At 43.9% G+C, this 26,963-nt stretch overlaps 3 protein-coding genes across 3 annotated transcripts; all 3 read left to right on the top strand.

Annotated features, from left to right (window-relative positions):
- Window positions 1–8,857: 8,857 nt before the first annotated feature.
- Window positions 8,858–11,155, top strand: LOC118562398. Its single transcript, XM_036134772.1, has 2 exons — window positions 8,858–10,637; window positions 11,081–11,155. Exons 1-2 carry the CDS (start codon window positions 8,880–8,882, stop codon window positions 11,123–11,125), a joined length of 1,803 nt encoding a protein of 600 aa, XP_035990665.1. The 5' UTR covers window positions 8,858–8,879; the 3' UTR covers window positions 11,126–11,155.
- A 3,633-nt stretch (window positions 11,156–14,788) lies between these two features.
- Window positions 14,789–17,086, top strand: LOC118562399. The gene is made up of 2 exons (XM_036134773.1): window positions 14,789–16,568; window positions 17,012–17,086. The coding sequence occupies exons 1-2, from the start codon at window positions 14,811–14,813 to the stop codon at window positions 17,054–17,056; spliced, it is 1,803 nt and encodes a 600-aa protein (XP_035990666.1). The 5' UTR covers window positions 14,789–14,810; the 3' UTR covers window positions 17,057–17,086.
- A 3,633-nt stretch (window positions 17,087–20,719) lies between these two features.
- On the top strand, window positions 20,720–23,017 carry LOC118562400. Its single transcript, XM_036134775.1, has 2 exons — window positions 20,720–22,499; window positions 22,943–23,017. Exons 1-2 carry the CDS (start codon window positions 20,742–20,744, stop codon window positions 22,985–22,987), a joined length of 1,803 nt encoding a protein of 600 aa, XP_035990668.1. The 5' UTR covers window positions 20,720–20,741; the 3' UTR covers window positions 22,988–23,017.
- Window positions 23,018–26,963: the final 3,946 nt, after the last annotated feature.

A 26,963-nucleotide genomic window follows, 5' to 3' on the forward strand; every position in this document is an offset into this window, starting at 1 on the left:
CAGATGCTCCCAAATGTCACAGATGATCCCAAATGTCACAGATGCTCCCAAATGTCACAGATGATCCCAAGTGTCACACGGGCAAATGACATGTCTATGGACTCAGGAGGACGCCCTGAGCACGGGGAACCAACTCCCGTCTCGATCCAAAACTCCTACACTTAGGCCAAAAATGAATGGGAGTCTATGGCAGCTATAGGAAGGGGAGGGGCTACAGCCACCAAACTTGACGGACACCTAGGGAGGGTCAAGGGATGTATACACACCAAGGTTCATGAGATTAGCTCTTATAGTTTTGGAGCTATTTAGAATGAACAGATTTTTTCAATGAATGGGAGTCAATGGCAGCTATATCTTAGGAATCAGCCACACCCACCAAACTTACAGCGTTTGTGGGTCCCCTCAGACACACTCTCTGGGCCAAGTATGGAACCCGTACCTCTTAGACTTTTGGAGTTATTTTGAATGAACAGACGATTTTTCTGGTTTTCATCCCTTATCCTAGTCTGAAACGTGAAAATGACCCAAAATTGTGTCACCCAGGAATACTTTCTACTGACTCAGGACCCTCTGAAACGCACTCTGGTAAGGTTCCCACAAGCACCTCAAACCAAAACACTTAGCGCAAATTTTCAATCTGGCCTGGTTGAGACCATGTTACAGATTGCCACATGTGTCTTGACTGGACACATTCTCACTTACAGACTCACCCAGACCCTATCCAGACCTTAACCACTCCCACCTGTGACGTCACTCGGGACCCCTTGCAGACCACTCGGGACACTCCAAAACACACCCTGGTCAAGTTCCCCTAGAGACCGCCCACCACAACACTTGGAGCAATTTTTGGTGTTTTGGTCAACTCAATGGACCATGGCAAATGAGGTGTCTGCGGACTCAGGGGGACGCGCTGAGCACGGGGAAACAACTCCCAGCTCCATCCGACCATCCTAGCCAAACTTCAAAAATGAATGGGAGTCTATGGCAGCTATAGGAAGGGGAGGGGCCAGGACCACCAAACTTGACGGGAAGGTGGGGGGCCCCGGGGGGAGTGTACACACCAAGTTTGGTGAGATTGGCACTTATACTTTTTGACTTATTGAGAGTGCCCGATATTGTCCAATGAATGGGAGTCAATGGCAGCTATGTCAAGGAAAGGGGCCACACCCACCAAACTTTAATAGAATGTGGGTCTCCCCCATGGGTCCCTCTGAGCCCAATATGGGCCCCATACCTCTTTTACTTTTTGACTTATTGAGAGTGCCCGATCGACTTTTCTGGTTTTCATCCCTTATCCTAACCCTAACCCTAACCCTAACCCTAACCCTAACCCTAACCCTAACCCTAACCCTAACCCTAACCCTAACCCTAACCCTAACCCTAACCCTAACCCTAACCCTAACCCTAACCCTAACCCTAACCCTAACCCTAACCCTAACCCTAACCCTAACCCTAACCCTAACCCAGACCCTAACCACTCTCACCCTGTGACGTACACTCACCTACTGCCTCACCCAGACCCCTACCCTGAACCTAACCACTCCCACCTGTGACGTCACTCGGGGCCCCTTGCAGACTACTCGGGGCACCCTAAAACCCAAATGTCACAGATGATCCCAAATGTCACAAATGCTCCCAAATGTCACAGATGCTCCCAAGTGTCACAGATCCTCCCAAGTGTCACAGATGCTCCCAAATGTCACAGATGATCCCAAATGTCACAGATGCTCCCAAATGTCACAGATGATCCCAAGTGTCACACGGGCAAATGACATGTCTATGGACTCAGGAGGACGCCCTGAGCACGGGGAACCAACTCCCGTCTCGATCCAAAACTCCTACACTTAGGCCAAAAATGAATGGGAGTCTATGGCAGCTATAGGAAGGGGAGGGGCTACAGCCACCAAACTTGACGGACACCTAGGGAGGGTCAAGGGATGTATACACACCAAGGTTCATGAGATTAGCTCTTATAGTTTTGGAGCTATTTAGAATGAACAGATTTTTTCAATGAATGGGAGTCAATGGCAGCTATATCTTAGGAATCAGCCACACCCACCAAACTTACAGCGTTTGTGGGTCCCCTCAGACACACTCTCTGGGCCAAGTATGGAACCCGTACCTCTTAGACTTTTGGAGTTATTTTGAATGAACAGACGATTTTTCTGGTTTTCATCCCTTATCCTAGTCTGAAACGTGAAAATGACCCAAAATTGTGTCACCCAGGAATACTTTCTACTGACTCAGGACCCTCTGAAACGCACTCTGGTAAGGTTCCCACAAGCACCTCAAACCAAAACACTTAGCGCAAATTTTCAATCTGGCCTGGTTGAGACCATGTTACAGATTGCCACATGTGTCTTGACTGGACACATTCTCACTTACAGACTCACCCAGACCCTATCCAGACCTTAACCACTCCCACCTGTGACGTCACTCGGGACCCCTTGCAGACCACTCGGGACACTCCAAAACACACCCTGGTCAAGTTCCCCTAGAGACCGCCCACCACAACACTTGGAGCAATTTTTGGTGTTTTGGTCAACTCAATGGACCATGGCAAATGAGGTGTCTGCGGACTCAGGGGGACGCGCTGAGCACGGGGAAACAACTCCCAGCTCCATCCGACCATCCTAGCCAAACTTCAAAAATGAATGGGAGTCTATGGCAGCTATAGGAAGGGGAGGGGCCAGGACCACCAAACTTGACGGGAAGGTGGGGGGCCCCGGGGGGAGTGTACACACCAAGTTTGGTGAGATTGGCACTTATACTTTTTGACTTATTGAGAGTGCCCGATATTGTCCAATGAATGGGAGTCAATGGCAGCTATGTCAAGGAAAGGGGCCACACCCACCAAACTTTAATAGAATGTGGGTCTCCCCCATGGGTCCCTCTGAGCCCAATATGGGCCCCATACCTCTTTTACTTTTTGACTTATTGAGAGTGCCCGATCGACTTTTCTGGTTTTCATCCCTTATCCTAACCCTAACCCTAACCCTAACCCTAACCCTAACCCTAACCCTAACCCTAACCCTAACCCTAACCCTAACCCTAACCCTAACCCTAACCCTAACCCTAACCCTAACCCTAACCCTAACCCTAACCATGCGCGCAGCCCCCCATCGTATGCAGATGTGGTCAGGGGACCAGACCGCTACACAGAGTATGTCCCTCCTGCACGCTACAGACATGATGATATAAATCAACATTTTACTTCCACACCGAGGGGGCTGCATCATTATTATGATAATGAAGCCTACAGAGGGCGGCGCGCTCCCAGAGATTGGAGCGGGCCGCGCCGGGCCGCGCGCTTCGCCACGAGAAGACGCAGTCCTACAAGATGGGACCCATCGCGAGAGGACGACACGAGGGGCCGAGACGGGAGCTACAGGGAAACGACAAGATGGCGGAGCTCCGTCAGGAGGAAGGCAAGTTATCCTTCCCACCGAAACAACAACAGAAAGACTTCCCAAAAAAATCAGACTCCTAGATCCACATATAAGCCCCGTTTTAACAGAAGGGAAGAATCTTCTGCTCAACCCCGTATTAATGACCCAGACTTCACCCTTAAGGTGAGGTCTTGGTTCAAGATTATTAAAGCCCAACATCATTTAGAGCAGGTGGCTGATGATAAAAGATTACCACCTGCTATTAACAACAAATGTAAAGAACTGACGGAATTTATAAGACCAGCACATGTAACAGAGCGGACCCTGGACTTAATCCAGGGCAACGCTCGTAACTGGTCCCACAGCACCGTCATTATCCTCCGTGAGCACTATGAAGGGATCATAGCTACCGAAAGCCAGTATTTATCCGGCTTTTCCAAAGACAATCTGGCTGCCCCTTTCGACATAGCCATTAAATGGGCCAGAAGGGGGTTAGGGAAACGCTTAAAGGAAGGAACCTTGGAAAGAGCTCAACTGAGGTTTGTAACCTATTCCTCTGAAAAGAATCCGGTGATTCACATTCAGGATTCCCGCTCATCCTCTAGTGGTGAGGGGACTTATCCCCTCTCCACTACTCGTTCTACGTCGACTGAGAGCTCCCCTTCCACCTCTGCTTCCCATCAAGACACCATCCCACAGAACCGGGGACCAGAACGACATTTTAGGAAAACTACCCCAGCTCCTGTCCCTTTAAAGAGGAGGGCCAAATCAGTGGGAACTATGACAATTCCAATAAAGCTGGAACCAGATTTGTTGGACTCCCCAGTCCCTCCACAACAACAAGGTCTCTCCCCAGAACTTTCTATTGCACCTGCTGACTTCACTCACAGGCCCACAGAGCCCTCAGTTTTTTCGCAGGACCTGTTTGGGACACCACCACAACCCGCATGGGAGACAGGCACGGAGGAGCAACAGCGACAGGAATGGCTGTTCACCCCACCCACTCCATCCTCACAAGTGGAGGCTCAACCTGGAACCAGCAAAGTCACTCCACCTTTGGAGGACCAACCGGCACAGGTTAGCCCGGCTGACTCAGACTTGATGATAACAGGGGAGAACAGCTCCCCCATGAGGAGAAAACAATCCATTGACCTACCCAGAGAAACCAAGAGGATGAGAACCAGCCCAGTGCGACTGCAAGGAGCCATTCCCAAAAGGAGAGGGGGATCCACCCTCAGATCCTTGAGCAGGGCCTCCAGATACCTGCACATGACGGATGGACTACTGGTCGCATCTCCAAGAAAATCCACTCGCCAGGTAACATCTGCACGCATGAAAGCCAAAGTTGTCGAAAAAATTCAAGGCTGGGTGCTAGATTTAAACCAGAAATTGGTCATTCTGGGTGATTCAAACATTAGGAGGATTAACGAGCACAGCAATCCTCAGATGCAAACTGTGGCCTTTTCAGGGGCCAAATGGAAACACATTTACTCTCTCTTTCAGAAAGCACCCACTTTTCCCATAGTGGAAAAACTGATTCTTTCCCTGGGTATTAACTGCAGAACTGTTTATAACACCAGAGACACCCTGAGGGACATTAAAGCCACCCTTAATGCCGCCCACAGAATGTGCCCTAATGCTGCAATCTTCATACCCATGATAAACTTTGACTTTTCACTGCCCCTCAGGCAGATTAATGTGTTGCATCTCATTAACGAGTTCATCTCTTCACTACCCTGCCACCTGCCTCTGCTTCCCAGTCAGCTGTTCGAGGCGCAGGCGGACCACGTCCACTGGACTCCTGAGACGGCACGCAACATCCTTCAGCACTGGCTGGAGACAACAAACGGGGATGCCCAGTAAGCCCGAATTTATCGGGAGGGCATGGTAGTATTGTTTTGGACAATGTATGCAACTTATCAAAAAACTTTGTATTATCTGCTCCACAAATTTCTTTGCTTCACAGAGGTCTCACATTTATTCCATCAAAAGCATGCAGAGCTTCCAAGGTTACTAAACTAATGACGAGATGGGACCTACAAAAATATCATAGAAGGCTCAAACTATCAGTATATTTTAATAAGGATAGCGAGGAAGACCTACTTTCTGAGGACAATAACCCTCCTGAACATGATAACCAACCGAATGACATGCTAACTAACCCTATTCCATTCCTCCCTGAGTCCAGCTGGAACCCTCCTGAGGAGGCTCTCCCTCCCGCAGTACACCAGCTGGTTCAAAGTGATTTAAGATTCTTTGATAAGAAATTTCACATCTATAACAATCGGCCCAATCTTTCTAGAGCTGAATCACAGGCACTTACAGAACTAAAAAACAACCAACAAATAATCATTAAGCCTGCTGATAAGGGATCCTCCATAGTAATTATGGATAAAGACCAGTATATTTGGGAGGGATACAGACAATTATTTGATAAAACTTATTATAGAGAACTTAATTCCCCTATCTTTCCCAACACAATACCAATGGTCAACAAAATTCTCGAGGATTTATACGCTAACAAATTCATCTCTGCTAAACAGAGAGAGTATCTTAGGGGGACAACCGAACCGAGACCGAGAAGATTTTATCTCCTTCCTAAAATACATAAGGACCCCTCCACTTGGAGTGAACCCGGCCAAATCCCAGCTGGAAGACCCATAGTTTCTGACTGCCAAAGCGAGACCTGTAGAACAGCAGAATATATTGATTATTACATTAACCCTCTATCTAATACACACAAGAGTTATATTAAAGATACTTACCATTTTGTGGATATTATTAAGTCTATCAAGGTTCCTCCAAATGCTTTTCTGTTTTCCATGGATGTGGATAGCCTATACACAAATATAGACATCAGTGAGGGGATTTCCTGCATCCAAAACACTTTTCGCTTAAATCCAAATCCGAATAGACCAGATTCACAACTTCTAAAATTATTGGAAATTAACCTGCGTAGAAATGACTTTGTATTTAATGATAAATATTTCTTACAAATTAAAGGCACGGCAATGGGCAAAAAATTCGCACCGGCCTATGCTAATATATTCATGGCCCAATGGGAAACAGAAGCTCTAAATAAATGTATTCTAAAGCCATCACATTATTATAGATATCTGGATGACATTTGGGGAATTTGGACCCATTCAGAGGAAGAATTCAAAACCTTTGTAGAAACCCTTAACAACCATAATTCATCTATAAAACTGAAATTTGTACTCGATCCTAACCAGATTGATTTTCTGGACACAACAACCTACAAAGGTCCTCAATTTACATCTTCTAATAAACTAGATATCAAAGTATATTTTAAACCAACAGACACCCATGCCTTGCTTTATAAAACTAGTTTTCATCCCAAACATACATATGCAGGTCTAATCAAATCACAATTGTTACGGTTCCATAGAATTTGCACCAGGGAAGAAGATTTCAACATAGCCACTAAAACGTTGTTCAAGGCGCTGGGAAAAAGAGGTTACAGCCAATCTTTTCTTAGAGCATGTAGGAAAACATTTCTTACCCCTAAACCTTTAGACACAGCAAAATTAATTCCATTTATTACCACATATTCAACGGCAGCTGGCCCTTTTATCTCGCAGATTAAGAAACATTTCGCAGGGTTCCAGCTGGACTCAGGACTCCTCTCCCGTTGCAGAATCATTTCGGCCTATAGGAGAAACAAAAATCTCAAAGATATTCTAGTTAGAGCACAAATTCGGTCCCACCCCAGCAAACGGGTTCCCAGAAAATGCCACTTCTTTCAACAACTCAAATTGGTTAAAAATCAAAACAACAATAATGTTTTTTGTACAGATGGCACGGGTAACCCAGACAGCTATAATTGTGTTTACTTGGTAATCTGCCAAGTATGTCAGAAATATTATGTGGGAGAAACTCAGAATACCATCCGAATCAGATTTGCACAACATAAATACAACATTTTACATAAGAAAAAGGCCCATACTTATTTTGTTAACCATTTTATTTTACACGGATGGGAGGCTATTAGAGTCCTTTGCCTAGAAAGCAACATTTTCTGGTCTACAGCTCAAAGAAAGCGAGCTGAAAAAATCTGGATTGCTCAGCTGGGGGCCAGGTTTCCCTCGGGCCTGAATGAGGTCTAGGTCTGCCTCTGGTTATCTGCTCCGGGAACGCCAGTGTGTTGGATGAGATGGTCGCCTTCGGCGACCATCTCATCTCTTTTTTTCAAAATCCTAACCCTCACCAGTGCCCCTGGAGTGGCTTTCTCTTTGGTGTTCCTTTTCCTGTTCTGGCTTGGGTCTCCCTCTTCCCCAGATACACAGACCTTCAATCATTATCACCTAACTTTCAGACAAAAAGCCTTGGACGGTAATCCTTACAAAATGTTTATTCTACTTTTGAGAGTATAAGAGGATCTAAGTTGTACATAGTTATATTTTTGGACTTGCTTTTCACTTAACTGTTACTTACTCACCTGTTTTTGATGTCATTTCTGTATCAGATCCCAGCACGTAGTACTTACCTGAATCCAATTTGGGGTTGTTACTAGATTATGATGTTCCCCAAGGAAAGGTTTCCTAAACTTAACATCAGTTCACCTTTGAACATACTTCTTTTGTTAATACCTAACCCTAACATAAGAGCTACTTGATTTGATTTCAGTTTATTTGTGAACCTCAGCTGGAGTGTAAATACTTTTTTATTCTCCTTCCAGGGAAACCTTCCCTAAACTTAACATAGTTGGACCTTGGAGTAAAACTCCTGTGAAATGCCTAAACCCAACCTCCCAGATTTGCTGCCATTAGTGGAATGGTGTTCTTCTCTGTTTAGCAATTAAGCTCTTATTCATAACAGACATATCCTTTTGAACCTTAACTTAACTGTTTATTTATCTATTATATTTTTATATAAAAAGGGTTATTTGTACCACCTGGATTGTATTATATTTGATTGTTGGATATAATAACTCTTTACCAAGGATTTTCATTGTGAACACATGTCTTTATTTTCTTATTCTACATACGATGTTGTTGTTTACATTCCATCACGGTTTTCTAGATAATAAATCCCACCACTAGGGGGATCTCTTCTGTTGTTATATCACATGGACCGTGAGGAAGTCATATTAGATGACATAATTGTTTGGTTTGAACTGTTCCACCTCCAGCCGTATGGTGGAGCTATTTGAGTATACTTTTTAACACCACCAAAGAAGTGGCACGTCTCAAGGTATATATAAGCCTCTCTCGTTCAGTTCGGTCTTTTTGACCTGACGCCTGATTCGTGCGCTTATTATTGTTCTCATTACAAGCTTTATACCTGATGAAGGTACATTTGTTCCGAAACGTTGTATATTAGAGCTTGTAAGTTTTTTTATTTTATTTTTTCAATAAATAAGCCTTAGGGCTGAAGGTCCTTCGAGTCAAGTTTTTTTTCCACTGTTTTTGCAAGTGAGTTACTCGACGACCTAATAGCCTATTACAGCTACATTAGCTTATTGACCACATGGCGTTCGGCCGTCGATATGATTATTATACGACGGAGCCGGAGGAGGAAGACTGGGTGCCAACAGACCGAGGTAGAAGAAGAGAACGCTACCCAGTAAGAACAACACACCCTCCTGAGCGCAGGTTTGGACCCGAACCTCGGCCGAGACGCGACCATGCGCGCAGCCCCCCATCGTATGCAGATGTGGTCAGGGGACCAGACCGCTACACAGAGTATGTCCCTCCTGCACGCTACAGACATGATGATATAAATCAACATTTTACTTCCACACCGAGGGGGCTGCATCATTATTATGATAATGAAGCCTACAGAGGGCGGCGCGCTCCCAGAGATTGGAGCGGGCCGCGCCGGGCCGCGCGCTTCGCCACGAGAAGACGCAGTCCTACAAGATGGGACCCATCGCGAGAGGACGACACGAGGGGCCGAGACGGGAGCTACAGGGAAACGACAAGATGGCGGAGCTCCGACAGGAGGAAGGCAAGTTATCCTTCCCACCGAAACAACAACAGAAAGACTTCCCAAAAAAATCAGACTCCTAGATCCACATATAAGCCCCGTTTTAACAGAAGGGAAGAATCTTCTGCTCAACCCCGTATTAATGACCCAGACTTCACCCTTAAGGTGAGGTCTTGGTTCAAGATTATTAAAGCCCAACATCATTTAGAGCAGGTGGCTGATGATAAAAGATTACCACCTGCTATTAACAACAAATGTAAAGAACTGACGGAATTTATAAGACCAGCACATGTAACAGAGCGGACCCTGGACTTAATCCAGGGCAACGCTCGTAACTGGTCCCACAGCACCGTCATTATCCTCCGTGAGCACTATGAAGGGATCATAGCTACCGAAAGCCAGTATTTATCCGGCTTTTCCAAAGACAATCTGGCTGCCCCTTTCGACATAGCCATTAAATGGGCCAGAAGGGGGTTAGGGAAACGCTTAAAGGAAGGAACCTTGGAAAGAGCTCAACTGAGGTTTGTAACCTATTCCTCTGAAAAGAATCCGGTGATTCACATTCAGGATTCCCGCTCATCCTCTAGTGGTGAGGGGACTTATCCCCTCTCCACTACTCGTTCTACGTCGACTGAGAGCTCCCCTTCCACCTCTGCTTCCCATCAAGACACCATCCCACAGAACCGGGGACCAGAACGACATTTTAGGAAAACTACCCCAGCTCCTGTCCCTTTAAAGAGGAGGGCCAAATCAGTGGGAACTATGACAATTCCAATAAAGCTGGAACCAGATTTGTTGGACTCCCCAGTCCCTCCACAACAACAAGGTCTCTCCCCAGAACTTTCTATTGCACCTGCTGACTTCACTCACAGGCCCACAGAGCCCTCAGTTTTTTCGCAGGACCTGTTTGGGACACCACCACAACCCGCATGGGAGACAGGCACGGAGGAGCAACAGCGACAGGAATGGCTGTTCACCCCACCCACTCCATCCTCACAAGTGGAGGCTCAACCTGGAACCAGCAAAGTCACTCCACCTTTGGAGGACCAACCGGCACAGGTTAGCCCGGCTGACTCAGACTTGATGATAACAGGGGAGAACAGCTCCCCCATGAGGAGAAAACAATCCATTGACCTACCCAGAGAAACCAAGAGGATGAGAACCAGCCCAGTGCGACTGCAAGGAGCCATTCCCAAAAGGAGAGGGGGATCCACCCTCAGATCCTTGAGCAGGGCCTCCAGATACCTGCACATGACGGATGGACTACTGGTCGCATCTCCAAGAAAATCCACTCGCCAGGTAACATCTGCACGCATGAAAGCCAAAGTTGTCGAAAAAATTCAAGGCTGGGTGCTAGATTTAAACCAGAAATTGGTCATTCTGGGTGATTCAAACATTAGGAGGATTAACGAGCACAGCAATCCTCAGATGCAAACTGTGGCCTTTTCAGGGGCCAAATGGAAACACATTTACTCTCTCTTTCAGAAAGCACCCACTTTTCCCATAGTGGAAAAACTGATTCTTTCCCTGGGTATTAACTGCAGAACTGTTTATAACACCAGAGACACCCTGAGGGACATTAAAGCCACCCTTAATGCCGCCCACAGAATGTGCCCTAATGCTGCAATCTTCATACCCATGATAAACTTTGACTTTTCACTGCCCCTCAGGCAGATTAATGTGTTGCATCTCATTAACGAGTTCATCTCTTCACTACCCTGCCACCTGCCTCTGCTTCCCAGTCAGCTGTTCGAGGCGCAGGCGGACCACGTCCACTGGACTCCTGAGACGGCACGCAACATCCTTCAGCACTGGCTGGAGACAACAAACGGGGATGCCCAGTAAGCCCGAATTTATCGGGAGGGCATGGTAGTATTGTTTTGGACAATGTATGCAACTTATCAAAAAACTTTGTATTATCTGCTCCACAAATTTCTTTGCTTCACAGAGGTCTCACATTTATTCCATCAAAAGCATGCAGAGCTTCCAAGGTTACTAAACTAATGACGAGATGGGACCTACAAAAATATCATAGAAGGCTCAAACTATCAGTATATTTTAATAAGGATAGCGAGGAAGACCTACTTTCTGAGGACAATAACCCTCCTGAACATGATAACCAACCGAATGACATGCTAACTAACCCTATTCCATTCCTCCCTGAGTCCAGCTGGAACCCTCCTGAGGAGGCTCTCCCTCCCGCAGTACACCAGCTGGTTCAAAGTGATTTAAGATTCTTTGATAAGAAATTTCACATCTATAACAATCGGCCCAATCTTTCTAGAGCTGAATCACAGGCACTTACAGAACTAAAAAACAACCAACAAATAATCATTAAGCCTGCTGATAAGGGATCCTCCATAGTAATTATGGATAAAGACCAGTATATTTGGGAGGGATACAGACAATTATTTGATAAAACTTATTATAGAGAACTTAATTCCCCTATCTTTCCCAACACAATACCAATGGTCAACAAAATTCTCGAGGATTTATACGCTAACAAATTCATCTCTGCTAAACAGAGAGAGTATCTTAGGGGGACAACCGAACCGAGACCGAGAAGATTTTATCTCCTTCCTAAAATACATAAGGACCCCTCCACTTGGAGTGAACCCGGCCAAATCCCAGCTGGAAGACCCATAGTTTCTGACTGCCAAAGCGAGACCTGTAGAACAGCAGAATATATTGATTATTACATTAACCCTCTATCTAATACACACAAGAGTTATATTAAAGATACTTACCATTTTGTGGATATTATTAAGTCTATCAAGGTTCCTCCAAATGCTTTTCTGTTTTCCATGGATGTGGATAGCCTATACACAAATATAGACATCAGTGAGGGGATTTCCTGCATCCAAAACACTTTTCGCTTAAATCCAAATCCGAATAGACCAGATTCACAACTTCTAAAATTATTGGAAATTAACCTGCGTAGAAATGACTTTGTATTTAATGATAAATATTTCTTACAAATTAAAGGCACGGCAATGGGCAAAAAATTCGCACCGGCCTATGCTAATATATTCATGGCCCAATGGGAAACAGAAGCTCTAAATAAATGTATTCTAAAGCCATCACATTATTATAGATATCTGGATGACATTTGGGGAATTTGGACCCATTCAGAGGAAGAATTCAAAACCTTTGTAGAAACCCTTAACAACCATAATTCATCTATAAAACTGAAATTTGTACTCGATCCTAACCAGATTGATTTTCTGGACACAACAACCTACAAAGGTCCTCAATTTACATCTTCTAATAAACTAGATATCAAAGTATATTTTAAACCAACAGACACCCATGCCTTGCTTTATAAAACTAGTTTTCATCCCAAACATACATATGCAGGTCTAATCAAATCACAATTGTTACGGTTCCATAGAATTTGCACCAGGGAAGAAGATTTCAACATAGCCACTAAAACGTTGTTCAAGGCGCTGGGAAAAAGAGGTTACAGCCAATCTTTTCTTAGAGCATGTAGGAAAACATTTCTTACCCCTAAACCTTTAGACACAGCAAAATTAATTCCATTTATTACCACATATTCAACGGCAGCTGGCCCTTTTATCTCGCAGATTAAGAAACATTTCGCAGGGTTCCAGCTGGACTCAGGACTCCTCTCCCGTTGCAGAATCATTTCGGCCTATAGGAGAAACAAAAATCTCAAAGATATTCTAGTTAGAGCACAAATTCGGTCCCACCCCAGCAAACGGGTTCCCAGAAAATGCCACTTCTTTCAACAACTCAAATTGGTTAAAAATCAAAACAACAATAATGTTTTTTGTACAGATGGCACGGGTAACCCAGACAGCTATAATTGTGTTTACTTGGTAATCTGCCAAGTATGTCAGAAATATTATGTGGGAGAAACTCAGAATACCATCCGAATCAGATTTGCACAACATAAATACAACATTTTACATAAGAAAAAGGCCCATACTTATTTTGTTAACCATTTTATTTTACACGGATGGGAGGCTATTAGAGTCCTTTGCCTAGAAAGCAACATTTTCTGGTCTACAGCTCAAAGAAAGCGAGCTGAAAAAATCTGGATTGCTCAGCTGGGGGCCAGGTTTCCCTCGGGCCTGAATGAGGTCTAGGTCTGCCTCTGGTTATCTGCTCCGGGAACGCCAGTGTGTTGGATGAGATGGTCGCCTTCGGCGACCATCTCATCTCTTTTTTTCAAAATCCTAACCCTCACCAGTGCCCCTGGAGTGGCTTTCTCTTTGGTGTTCCTTTTCCTGTTCTGGCTTGGGTCTCCCTCTTCCCCAGATACACAGACCTTCAATCATTATCACCTAACTTTCAGACAAAAAGCCTTGGACGGTAATCCTTACAAAATGTTTATTCTACTTTTGAGAGTATAAGAGGATCTAAGTTGTACATAGTTATATTTTTGGACTTGCTTTTCACTTAACTGTTACTTACTCACCTGTTTTTGATGTCATTTCTGTATCAGATCCCAGCACGTAGTACTTACCTGAATCCAATTTGGGGTTGTTACTAGATTATGATGTTCCCCAAGGAAAGGTTTCCTAAACTTAACATCAGTTCACCTTTGAACATACTTCTTTTGTTAATACCTAACCCTAACATAAGAGCTACTTGATTTGATTTCAGTTTATTTGTGAACCTCAGCTGGAGTGTAAATACTTTTTTATTCTCCTTCCAGGGAAACCTTCCCTAAACTTAACATAGTTGGACCTTGGAGTAAAACTCCTGTGAAATGCCTAAACCCAACCTCCCAGATTTGCTGCCATTAGTGGAATGGTGTTCTTCTCTGTTTAGCAATTAAGCTCTTATTCATAACAGACATATCCTTTTGAACCTTAACTTAACTGTTTATTTATCTATTATATTTTTATATAAAAAGGGTTATTTGTACCACCTGGATTGTATTATATTTGATTGTTGGATATAATAACTCTTTACCAAGGATTTTCATTGTGAACACATGTCTTTATTTTCTTATTCTACATACGATGTTGTTGTTTACATTCCATCACGGTTTTCTAGATAATAAATCCCACCACTAGGGGGATCTCTTCTGTTGTTATATCACATGGACCGTGAGGAAGTCATATTAGATGACATAATTGTTTGGTTTGAACTGTTCCACCTCCAGCCGTATGGTGGAGCTATTTGAGTATACTTTTTAACACCACCAAAGAAGTGGCACGTCTCAAGGTATATATAAGCCTCTCTCGTTCAGTTCGGTCTTTTTGACCTGACGCCTGATTCGTGCGCTTATTATTGTTCTCATTACAAGCTTTATACCTGATGAAGGTACATTTGTTCCGAAACGTTGTATATTAGAGCTTGTAAGTTTTTTTATTTTATTTTTTCAATAAATAAGCCTTAGGGCTGAAGGTCCTTCGAGTCAAGTTTTTTTTCCACTGTTTTTGCAAGTGAGTTACTCGACGACCTAATAGCCTATTACAGCTACATTAGCTTATTGACCACATGGCGTTCGGCCGTCGATATGATTATTATACGACGGAGCCGGAGGAGGAAGACTGGGTGCCAACAGACCGAGGTAGAAGAAGAGAACGCTACCCAGTAAGAACAACACACCCTCCTGAGCGCAGGTTTGGACCCGAACCTCGGCCGAGACGCGACCATGCGCGCAGCCCCCCATCGTATGCAGATGTGGTCAGGGGACCAGACCGCTACACAGAGTATGTCCCTCCTGCACGCTACAGACATGATGATATAAATCAACATTTTACTTCCACACCGAGGGGGCTGCATCATTATTATGATAATGAAGCCTACAGAGGGCGGCGCGCTCCCAGAGATTGGAGCGGGCCGCGCCGGGCCGCGCGCTTCGCCACGAGAAGACGCAGTCCTACAAGATGGGACCCATCGCGAGAGGACGACACGAGGGGCCGAGACGGGAGCTACAGGGAAACGACAAGATGGCGGAGCTCCGACAGGAGGAAGGCAAGTTATCCTTCCCACCGAAACAACAACAGAAAGACTTCCCAAAAAAATCAGACTCCTAGATCCACATATAAGCCCCGTTTTAACAGAAGGGAAGAATCTTCTGCTCAACCCCGTATTAATGACCCAGACTTCACCCTTAAGGTGAGGTCTTGGTTCAAGATTATTAAAGCCCAACATCATTTAGAGCAGGTGGCTGATGATAAAAGATTACCACCTGCTATTAACAACAAATGTAAAGAACTGACGGAATTTATAAGACCAGCACATGTAACAGAGCGGACCCTGGACTTAATCCAGGGCAACGCTCGTAACTGGTCCCACAGCACCGTCATTATCCTCCGTGAGCACTATGAAGGGATCATAGCTACCGAAAGCCAGTATTTATCCGGCTTTTCCAAAGACAATCTGGCTGCCCCTTTCGACATAGCCATTAAATGGGCCAGAAGGGGGTTAGGGAAACGCTTAAAGGAAGGAACCTTGGAAAGAGCTCAACTGAGGTTTGTAACCTATTCCTCTGAAAAGAATCCGGTGATTCACATTCAGGATTCCCGCTCATCCTCTAGTGGTGAGGGGACTTATCCCCTCTCCACTACTCGTTCTACGTCGACTGAGAGCTCCCCTTCCACCTCTGCTTCCCATCAAGACACCATCCCACAGAACCGGGGACCAGAACGACATTTTAGGAAAACTACCCCAGCTCCTGTCCCTTTAAAGAGGAGGGCCAAATCAGTGGGAACTATGACAATTCCAATAAAGCTGGAACCAGATTTGTTGGACTCCCCAGTCCCTCCACAACAACAAGGTCTCTCCCCAGAACTTTCTATTGCACCTGCTGACTTCACTCACAGGCCCACAGAGCCCTCAGTTTTTTCGCAGGACCTGTTTGGGACACCACCACAACCCGCATGGGAGACAGGCACGGAGGAGCAACAGCGACAGGAATGGCTGTTCACCCCACCCACTCCATCCTCACAAGTGGAGGCTCAACCTGGAACCAGCAAAGTCACTCCACCTTTGGAGGACCAACCGGCACAGGTTAGCCCGGCTGACTCAGACTTGATGATAACAGGGGAGAACAGCTCCCCCATGAGGAGAAAACAATCCATTGACCTACCCAGAGAAACCAAGAGGATGAGAACCAGCCCAGTGCGACTGCAAGGAGCCATTCCCAAAAGGAGAGGGGGATCCACCCTCAGATCCTTGAGCAGGGCCTCCAGATACCTGCACATGACGGATGGACTACTGGTCGCATCTCCAAGAAAATCCACTCGCCAGGTAACATCTGCACGCATGAAAGCCAAAGTTGTCGAAAAAATTCAAGGCTGGGTGCTAGATTTAAACCAGAAATTGGTCATTCTGGGTGATTCAAACATTAGGAGGATTAACGAGCACAGCAATCCTCAGATGCAAACTGTGGCCTTTTCAGGGGCCAAATGGAAACACATTTACTCTCTCTTTCAGAAAGCACCCACTTTTCCCATAGTGGAAAAACTGATTCTTTCCCTGGGTATTAACTGCAGAACTGTTTATAACACCAGAGACACCCTGAGGGACATTAAAGCCACCCTTAATGCCGCCCACAGAATGTGCCCTAATGCTGCAATCTTCATACCCATGATAAACTTTGACTTTTCACTGCCCCTCAGGCAGATTAATGTGTTGCATCTCATTAACGAGTTCATCTCTTCACTACCCTGCCACCTGCCTCTGCTTCCCAGTCAGCTGTTCGAGGCGCAGGCGGACCACGTCCACTGGACTCCTGAGACGGCACGCAACATCCTTCAGCACTGGCTGGAGACAACAAACGGGGATGCCCAGTAAGCCCGAATTTATCGGGAGGGCATGGTAGTATTGTTTTGGACAATGTATGCAACTTATCAAAAAACTTTGTATTATCTGCTCCACAAATTTCTTTGCTTCACAGAGGTCTCACATTTATTCCATCAAAAGCATGCAGAGCTTCCAAGGTTACTAAACTAATGACGAGATGGGACCTACAAAAATATCATAGAAGGCTCAAACTATCAGTATATTTTAATAAGGATAGCGAGGAAGACCTACTTTCTGAGGACAATAACCCTCCTGAACATGATAACCAACCGAATGACATGCTAACTAACCCTATTCCATTCCTCCCTGAGTCCAGCTGGAACCCTCCTGAGGAGGCTCTCCCTCCCGCAGTACACCAGCTGGTTCAAAGTGATTTAAGATTCTTTGATAAGAAATTTCACATCTATAACAATCGGCCCAATCTTTCTAGAGCTGAATCACAGGCACTTACAGAACTAAAAAACAACCAACAAATAATCATTAAGCCTGCTGATAAGGGATCCTCCATAGTAATTATGGATAAAGACCAGTATATTTGGGAGGGATACAGACAATTATTTGATAAAACTTATTATAGAGAACTTAATTCCCCTATCTTTCCCAACACAATACCAATGGTCAACAAAATTCTCGAGGATTTATACGCTAACAAATTCATCTCTGCTAAACAGAGAGAGTATCTTAGGGGGACAACCGAACCGAGACCGAGAAGATTTTATCTCCTTCCTAAAATACATAAGGACCCCTCCACTTGGAGTGAACCCGGCCAAATCCCAGCTGGAAGACCCATAGTTTCTGACTGCCAAAGCGAGACCTGTAGAACAGCAGAATATATTGATTATTACATTAACCCTCTATCTAATACACACAAGAGTTATATTAAAGATACTTACCATTTTGTGGATATTATTAAGTCTATCAAGGTTCCTCCAAATGCTTTTCTGTTTTCCATGGATGTGGATAGCCTATACACAAATATAGACATCAGTGAGGGGATTTCCTGCATCCAAAACACTTTTCGCTTAAATCCAAATCCGAATAGACCAGATTCACAACTTCTAAAATTATTGGAAATTAACCTGCGTAGAAATGACTTTGTATTTAATGATAAATATTTCTTACAAATTAAAGGCACGGCAATGGGCAAAAAATTCGCACCGGCCTATGCTAATATATTCATGGCCCAATGGGAAACAGAAGCTCTAAATAAATGTATTCTAAAGCCATCACATTATTATAGATATCTGGATGACATTTGGGGAATTTGGACCCATTCAGAGGAAGAATTCAAAACCTTTGTAGAAACCCTTAACAACCATAATTCATCTATAAAACTGAAATTTGTACTCGATCCTAACCAGATTGATTTTCTGGACACAACAACCTACAAAGGTCCTCAATTTACATCTTCTAATAAACTAGATATCAAAGTATATTTTAAACCAACAGACACCCATGCCTTGCTTTATAAAACTAGTTTTCATCCCAAACATACATATGCAGGTCTAATCAAATCACAATTGTTACGGTTCCATAGAATTTGCACCAGGGAAGAAGATTTCAACATAGCCACTAAAACGTTGTTCAAGGCGCTGGGAAAAAGAGGTTACAGCCAATCTTTTCTTAGAGCATGTAGGAAAACATTTCTTACCCCTAAACCTTTAGACACAGCAAAATTAATTCCATTTATTACCACATATTCAACGGCAGCTGGCCCTTTTATCTCGCAGATTAAGAAACATTTCGCAGGGTTCCAGCTGGACTCAGGACTCCTCTCCCGTTGCAGAATCATTTCGGCCTATAGGAGAAACAAAAATCTCAAAGATATTCTAGTTAGAGCACAAATTCGGTCCCACCCCAGCAAACGGGTTCCCAGAAAATGCCACTTCTTTCAACAACTCAAATTGGTTAAAAATCAAAACAACAATAATGTTTTTTGTACAGATGGCACGGGTAACCCAGACAGCTATAATTGTGTTTACTTGGTAATCTGCCAAGTATGTCAGAAATATTATGTGGGAGAAACTCAGAATACCATCCGAATCAGATTTGCACAACATAAATACAACATTTTACATAAGAAAAAGGCCCATACTTATTTTGTTAACCATTTTATTTTACACGGATGGGAGGCTATTAGAGTCCTTTGCCTAGAAAGCAACATTTTCTGGTCTACAGCTCAAAGAAAGCGAGCTGAAAAAATCTGGATTGCTCAGCTGGGGGCCAGGTTTCCCTCGGGCCTGAATGAGGTCTAGGTCTGCCTCTGGTTATCTGCTCCGGGAACGCCAGTGTGTTGGATGAGATGGTCGCCTTCGGCGACCATCTCATCTCTTTTTTTCAAAATCCTAACCCTCACCAGTGCCCCTGGAGTGGCTTTCTCTTTGGTGTTCCTTTTCCTGTTCTGGCTTGGGTCTCCCTCTTCCCCAGATACACAGACCTTCAATCATTATCACCTAACTTTCAGACAAAAAGCCTTGGACGGTAATCCTTACAAAATGTTTATTCTACTTTTGAGAGTATAAGAGGATCTAAGTTGTACATAGTTATATTTTTGGACTTGCTTTTCACTTAACTGTTACTTACTCACCTGTTTTTGATGTCATTTCTGTATCAGATCCCAGCACGTAGTACTTACCTGAATCCAATTTGGGGTTGTTACTAGATTATGATGTTCCCCAAGGAAAGGTTTCCTAAACTTAACATCAGTTCACCTTTGAACATACTTCTTTTGTTAATACCTAACCCTAACATAAGAGCTACTTGATTTGATTTCAGTTTATTTGTGAACCTCAGCTGGAGTGTAAATACTTTTTTATTCTCCTTCCAGGGAAACCTTCCCTAAACTTAACATAGTTGGACCTTGGAGTAAAACTCCTGTGAAATGCCTAAACCCAACCTCCCAGATTTGCTGCCATTAGTGGAATGGTGTTCTTCTCTGTTTAGCAATTAAGCTCTTATTCATAACAGACATATCCTTTTGAACCTTAACTTAACTGTTTATTTATCTATTATATTTTTATATAAAAAGGGTTATTTGTACCACCTGGATTGTATTATATTTGATTGTTGGATATAATAACTCTTTACCAAGGATTTTCATTGTGAACACATGTCTTTATTTTCTTATTCTACATACGATGTTGTTGTTTACATTCCATCACGGTTTTCTAGATAATAAATCCCACCACTAGGGGGATCTCTTCTGTTGTTATATCACATGGACCGTGAGGAAGTCATATTAGATGACATAATTGTTTGGTTTGAACTGTTCCACCTCCAGCCGTATGGTGGAGCTATTTGAGTATACTTTTTAACACCACCAAAGAAGTGGCACGTCTCAAGGTATATATAAGCCTCTCTCGTTCAGTTCGGTCTTTTTGACCTGACGCCTGATTCGTGCGCTTATTATTGTTCTCATTACAAGCTTTATACCTGATGAAGGTACATTTGTTCCGAAACGTTGTATATTAGAGCTTGTAAGTTTTTTTATTTTATTTTTTCAATAAATAAGCCTTAGGGCTGAAGGTCCTTCGAGTCAAGTTTTTTTTCCACTGTTTTTGCAAGTGAGTTACTCGACGACCTAATAGCCTATTACAGCTACATTAGCTTATTGACCACATGGCGTTCGGCCGTCGATATGATTATTATACGACGGAGCCGGAGGAGGAAGACTGGGTGCCAACAGACCGAGGTAGAAGAAGAGAACGCTACCCAGTAAGAACAACACACCCTCCTGAGCGCAGGTTTGGACCCGAACCTCGGCCGAGACGCGACCATGCGCGCAGCCCCCCATCGTATGCAGATGTGGTCAGGGGACCAGACCGCTACACAGAGTATGTCCCTCCTGCACGCTACAGACATGATGATATAAATCAACATTTTACTTCCACACCGAGGGGGCTGCATCATTATTATGATAATGAAGCCTACAGAGGGCGGCGCGCTCCCAGAGATTGGAGCGGGCCGCGCCGGGCCGCGCGCTTCGCCACGAGAAGACGCAGTCCTACAAGATGGGACCCATCGCGAGAGGACGACACGAGGGGCCGAGACGGGAGCTACAGGGAAACGACAAGATGGCGGAGCTCCGACAGGAGGAAGGCAAGTTATCCTTCCCACCGAAACAACAACAGAAAGACTTCCCAAAAAAATCAGACTCCTAGATCCACATATAAGCCCCGTTTTAACAGAAGGGAAGAATCTTCTGCTCAACCCCGTATTAATGACCCAGACTTCACCCTTAAGGTGAGGTCTTGGTTCAAGATTATTAAAGCCCAACATCATTTAGAGCAGGTGGCTGATGATAAAAGATTACCACCTGCTATTAACAACAAATGTAAAGAACTGACGGAATTTATAAGACCAGCACATGTAACAGAGCGGACCCTGGACTTAATCCAGGGCAACGCTCGTAACTGGTCCCACAGCACCGTCATTATCCTCCGTGAGCACTATGAAGGGATCATAGCTACCGAAAGCCAGTATTTATCCGGCTTTTCCAAAGACAATCTGGCTGCCCCTTTCGACATAGCCATTAAATGGGCCAGAAGGGGGTTAGGGAAACGCTTAAAGGAAGGAACCTTGGAAAGAGCTCAACTGAGGTTTGTAACCTATTCCTCTGAAAAGAATCCGGTGATTCACATTCAGGATTCCCGCTCATCCTCTAGTGGTGAGGGGACTTATCCCCTCTCCACTACTCGTTCTACGTCGACTGAGAGCTCCCCTTCCACCTCTGCTTCCCATCAAGACACCATCCCACAGAACCGGGGACCAGAACGACATTTTAGGAAAACTACCCCAGCTCCTGTCCCTTTAAAGAGGAGGGCCAAATCAGTGGGAACTATGACAATTCCAATAAAGCTGGAACCAGATTTGTTGGACTCCCCAGTCCCTCCACAACAACAAGGTCTCTCCCCAGAACTTTCTATTGCACCTGCTGACTTCACTCACAGGCCCACAGAGCCCTCAGTTTTTTCGCAGGACCTGTTTGGGACACCACCACAACCCGCATGGGAGACAGGCACGGAGGAGCAACAGCGACAGGAATGGCTGTTCACCCCACCCACTCCATCCTCACAAGTGGAGGCTCAACCTGGAACCAGCAAAGTCACTCCACCTTTGGAGGACCAACCGGCACAGGTTAGCCCGGCTGACTCAGACTTGATGATAACAGGGGAGAACAGCTCCCCCATGAGGAGAAAACAATCCATTGACCTACCCAGAGAAACCAAGAGGATGAGAACCAGCCCAGTGCGACTGCAAGGAGCCATTCCCAAAAGGAGAGGGGGATCCACCCTCAGATCCTTGAGCAGGGCCTCCAGATACCTGCACATGACGGATGGACTACTGGTCGCATCTCCAAGAAAATCCACTCGCCAGGTAACATCTGCACGCATGAAAGCCAAAGTTGTCGAAAAAATTCAAGGCTGGGTGCTAGATTTAAACCAGAAATTGGTCATTCTGGGTGATTCAAACATTAGGAGGATTAACGAGCACAGCAATCCTCAGATGCAAACTGTGGCCTTTTCAGGGGCCAAATGGAAACACATTTACTCTCTCTTTCAGAAAGCACCCACTTTTCCCATAGTGGAAAAACTGATTCTTTCCCTGGGTATTAACTGCAGAACTGTTTATAACACCAGAGACACCCTGAGGGACATTAAAGCCACCCTTAATGCCGCCCACAGAATGTGCCCTAATGCTGCAATCTTCATACCCATGATAAACTTTGACTTTTCACTGCCCCTCAGGCAGATTAATGTGTTGCATCTCATTAACGAGTTCATCTCTTCACTACCCTGCCACCTGCCTCTGCTTCCCAGTCAGCTGTTCGAGGCGCAGGCGGACCACGTCCACTGGACTCCTGAGACGGCACGCAACATCCTTCAGCACTGGCTGGAGACAACAAACGGGGATGCCCAGTAAGCCCGAATTTATCGGGAGGGCATGGTAGTATTGTTTTGGACAATGTATGCAACTTATCAAAAAACTTTGTATTATCTGCTCCACAAATTTCTTTGCTTCACAGAGGTCTCACATTTATTCCATCAAAAGCATGCAGAGCTTCCAAGGTTACTAAACTAATGACGAGATGGGACCTACAAAAATATCATAGAAGGCTCAAACTATCAGTATATTTTAATAAGGATAGCGAGGAAGACCTACTTTCTGAGGACAATAACCCTCCTGAACATGATAACCAACCGAATGACATGCTAACTAACCCTATTCCATTCCTCCCTGAGTCCAGCTGGAAACCCTCCTGAGGAGGCTCTCCCTCCCGCAGTACACCAGCTGGTTCAAAGTGATTTAAGATTCTTTGATAAGAAATTTCACATCTATAACAATCGGCCCAATCTTTCTAGAGCTGAATCACAGGCACTTACAGAACTAAAAAACAACCAACAAATAATCATTAAGCCTGCTGATAAGGGATCCTCCATAGTAATTATGGATAAAGACCAGTATATTTGGGAGGGATACAGACAATTATTTGATAAAACTTATTATAGAGAACTTAATTCCCCTATCTTTCCCAACACAATACCAATGGTCAACAAAATTCTCGAGGATTTATACGCTAACAAATTCATCTCTGCTAAACAGAGAGAGTATCTTAGGGGGACAACCGAACCGAGACCGAGAAGATTTTATCTCCTTCCTAAAATACATAAGGACCCCTCCACTTGGAGTGAACCCGGCCAAATCCCAGCTGGAAGACCCATAGTTTCTGACTGCCAAAGCGAGACCTGTAGAACAGCAGAATATATTGATTATTACATTAACCCTCTATCTAATACACACAAGAGTTATATTAAAGATACTTACCATTTTGTGGATATTATTAAGTCTATCAAGGTTCCTCCAAATGCTTTTCTGTTTTCCATGGATGTGGATAGCCTATACACAAATATAGACATCAGTGAGGGGATTTCCTGCATCCAAAACACTTTTCGCTTAAATCCAAATCCGAATAGACCAGATTCACAACTTCTAAAATTATTGGAAATTAACCTGCGTAGAAATGACTTTGTATTTAATGATAAATATTTCTTACAAATTAAAGGCACGGCAATGGGCAAAAAATTCGCACCGGCCTATGCTAATATATTCATGGCCCAATGGGAAACAGAAGCTCTAAATAAATGTATTCTAAAGCCATCACATTATTATAGATATCTGGATGACATTTGGGGAATTTGGACCCATTCAGAGGAAGAATTCAAAACCTTTGTAGAAACCCTTAACAACCATAATTCATCTATAAAACTGAAATTTGTACTCGATCCTAACCAGATTGATTTTCTGGACACAACAACCTACAAAGGTCCTCAATTTACATCTTCTAATAAACTAGATATCAAAGTATATTTTAAACCAACAGACACCCATGCCTTGCTTTATAAAACTAGTTTTCATCCCAAACATACATATGCAGGTCTAATCAAATCACAATTGTTACGGTTCCATAGAATTTGCACCAGGGAAGAAGATTTCAACATAGCCACTAAAACGTTGTTCAAGGCGCTGGGAAAAAGAGGTTACAGCCAATCTTTTCTTAGAGCATGTAGGAAAACATTTCTTACCCCTAAACCTTTAGACACAGCAAAATTAATTCCATTTATTACCACATATTCAACGGCAGCTGGCCCTTTTATCTCGCAGATTAAGAAACATTTCGCAGGGTTCCAGCTGGACTCAGGACTCCTCTCCCGTTGCAGAATCATTTCGGCCTATAGGAGAAACAAAAATCTCAAAGATATTCTAGTTAGAGCACAAATTCGGTCCCACCCCAGCAAACGGGTTCCCAGAAAATGCCACTTCTTTCAACAACTCAAATTGGTTAAAAATCAAAACAACAATAATGTTTTTTGTACAGATGGCACGGGTAACCCAGACAGCTATAATTGTGTTTACTTGGTAATCTGCCAAGTATGTCAGAAATATTATGTGGGAGAAACTCAGAATACCATCCGAATCAGATTTGCACAACATAAATACAACATTTTACATAAGAAAAAGGCCCATACTTATTTTGTTAACCATTTTATTTTACACGGATGGGAGGCTATTAGAGTCCTTTGCCTAGAAAGCAACATTTTCTGGTCTACAGCTCAAAGAAAGCGAGCTGAAAAAATCTGGATTGCTCAGCTGGGGGCCAGGTTTCCCTCGGGCCTGAATGAGGTCTAGGTCTGCCTCTGGTTATCTGCTCCGGGAACGCCAGTGTGTTGGATGAGATGGTCGCCTTCGGCGACCATCTCATCTCTTTTTTCAAAATCCTAACCCTCACCAGTGCCCCTGGAGTGGCTTTCTCTTTGGTGTTCCTTTTCCTGTTCTGGCTTGGGTCTCCCTCTTCCCCAGATACACAGACCTTCAATCATTATCACCTAACTTTCAGACAAAAAGCCTTGGACGGTAATCCTTACAAAATGTTTATTCTACTTTTGAGAGTATAAGAGGATCTAAGTTGTACATAGTTATATTTTTGGACTTGCTTTTCACTTAACTGTTACTTACTCACCTGTTTTTGATGTCATTTCTGTATCAGATCCCAGCACGTAGTACTTACCTGAATCCAATTTGGGGTTGTTACTAGATTATGATGTTCCCCAAGGAAAGGTTTCCTAAACTTAACATCAGTTCACCTTTGAACATACTTCTTTTGTTAATACCTAACCCTAACATAAGAGCTACTTGATTTGATTTCAGTTTATTTGTGAACCTCAGCTGGAGTGTAAATACTTTTTTATTCTCCTTCCAGGGAAACCTTCCCTAAACTTAACATAGTTGGACCTTGGAGTAAAACTCCTGTGAAATGCCTAAACCCAACCTCCCAGATTTGCTGCCATTAGTGGAATGGTGTTCTTCTCTGTTTAGCAATTAAGCTCTTATTCATAACAGACATATCCTTTTGAACCTTAACTTAACTGTTTATTTATCTATTATATTTTTATATAAAAAGGGTTATTTGTACCACCTGGATTGTATTATATTTGATTGTTGGATATAATAACTCTTTACCAAGGATTTTCATTGTGAACACATGTCTTTATTTTCTTATTCTACATACGATGTTGTTGTTTACATTCCATCACGGTTTTCTAGATAATAAATCCCACCACTAGGGGGATCTCTTCTGTTGTTATATCACATGGACCGTGAGGAAGTCATATTAGATGACATAATTGTTTGGTTTGAACTGTTCCACCTCCAGCCGTATGGTGGAGCTATTTGAGTATACTTTTTAACACCACCAAAGAAGTGGCACGTCTCAAGGTATATATAAGCCTCTCTCGTTCAGTTCGGTCTTTTTGACCTGACGCCTGATTCGTGCGCTTATTATTGTTCTCATTACAAGCTTTATACCTGATGAAGGTACATTTTGTTCCGAAACGTTGTATATTAGAGCTTGTAAGTTTTTTTATTTATTTTTTCAATAATAAGCCTTAGGGCTGAAGGTCCTTCGAGTCAAGTTTTTTTTCCACTGTTTTTGCAAGTGAGTTACTCGACGACCTAATAGCCTATTACAGCTACATTAGCTTATTGACCACATGGCGTTCGGGCCGCGATATGATTATTATACGACGGAGCCGGAGGAGGAAGACTGGGTGCCAACAGACCGAGGTAGATAAGAAGAGAACGCTACCCAGTAAGAACAACACAACCCTCCTGAGCGCAGGTTTGGACCCGAACCTCGGCCGAGACGCGACCAATGCGCGCAGCCCCCCATCGTATGCAGATGTGGTCAGGGGACCAGGACCGCGACAGAGTATGTCCCTCCTGCCGCTACAGACATGATATATCAATCAACATTTTACTTCCACACCGAGGGGCTGCATCATT

Source organism: Fundulus heteroclitus, unplaced genomic scaffold, assembly GCF_011125445.2.
Source record: "Fundulus heteroclitus isolate FHET01 unplaced genomic scaffold, MU-UCD_Fhet_4.1 scaffold_907, whole genome shotgun sequence".
NCBI classification, from domain to species: Eukaryota; Metazoa; Chordata; class Actinopteri; order Cyprinodontiformes; family Fundulidae; genus Fundulus; species Fundulus heteroclitus.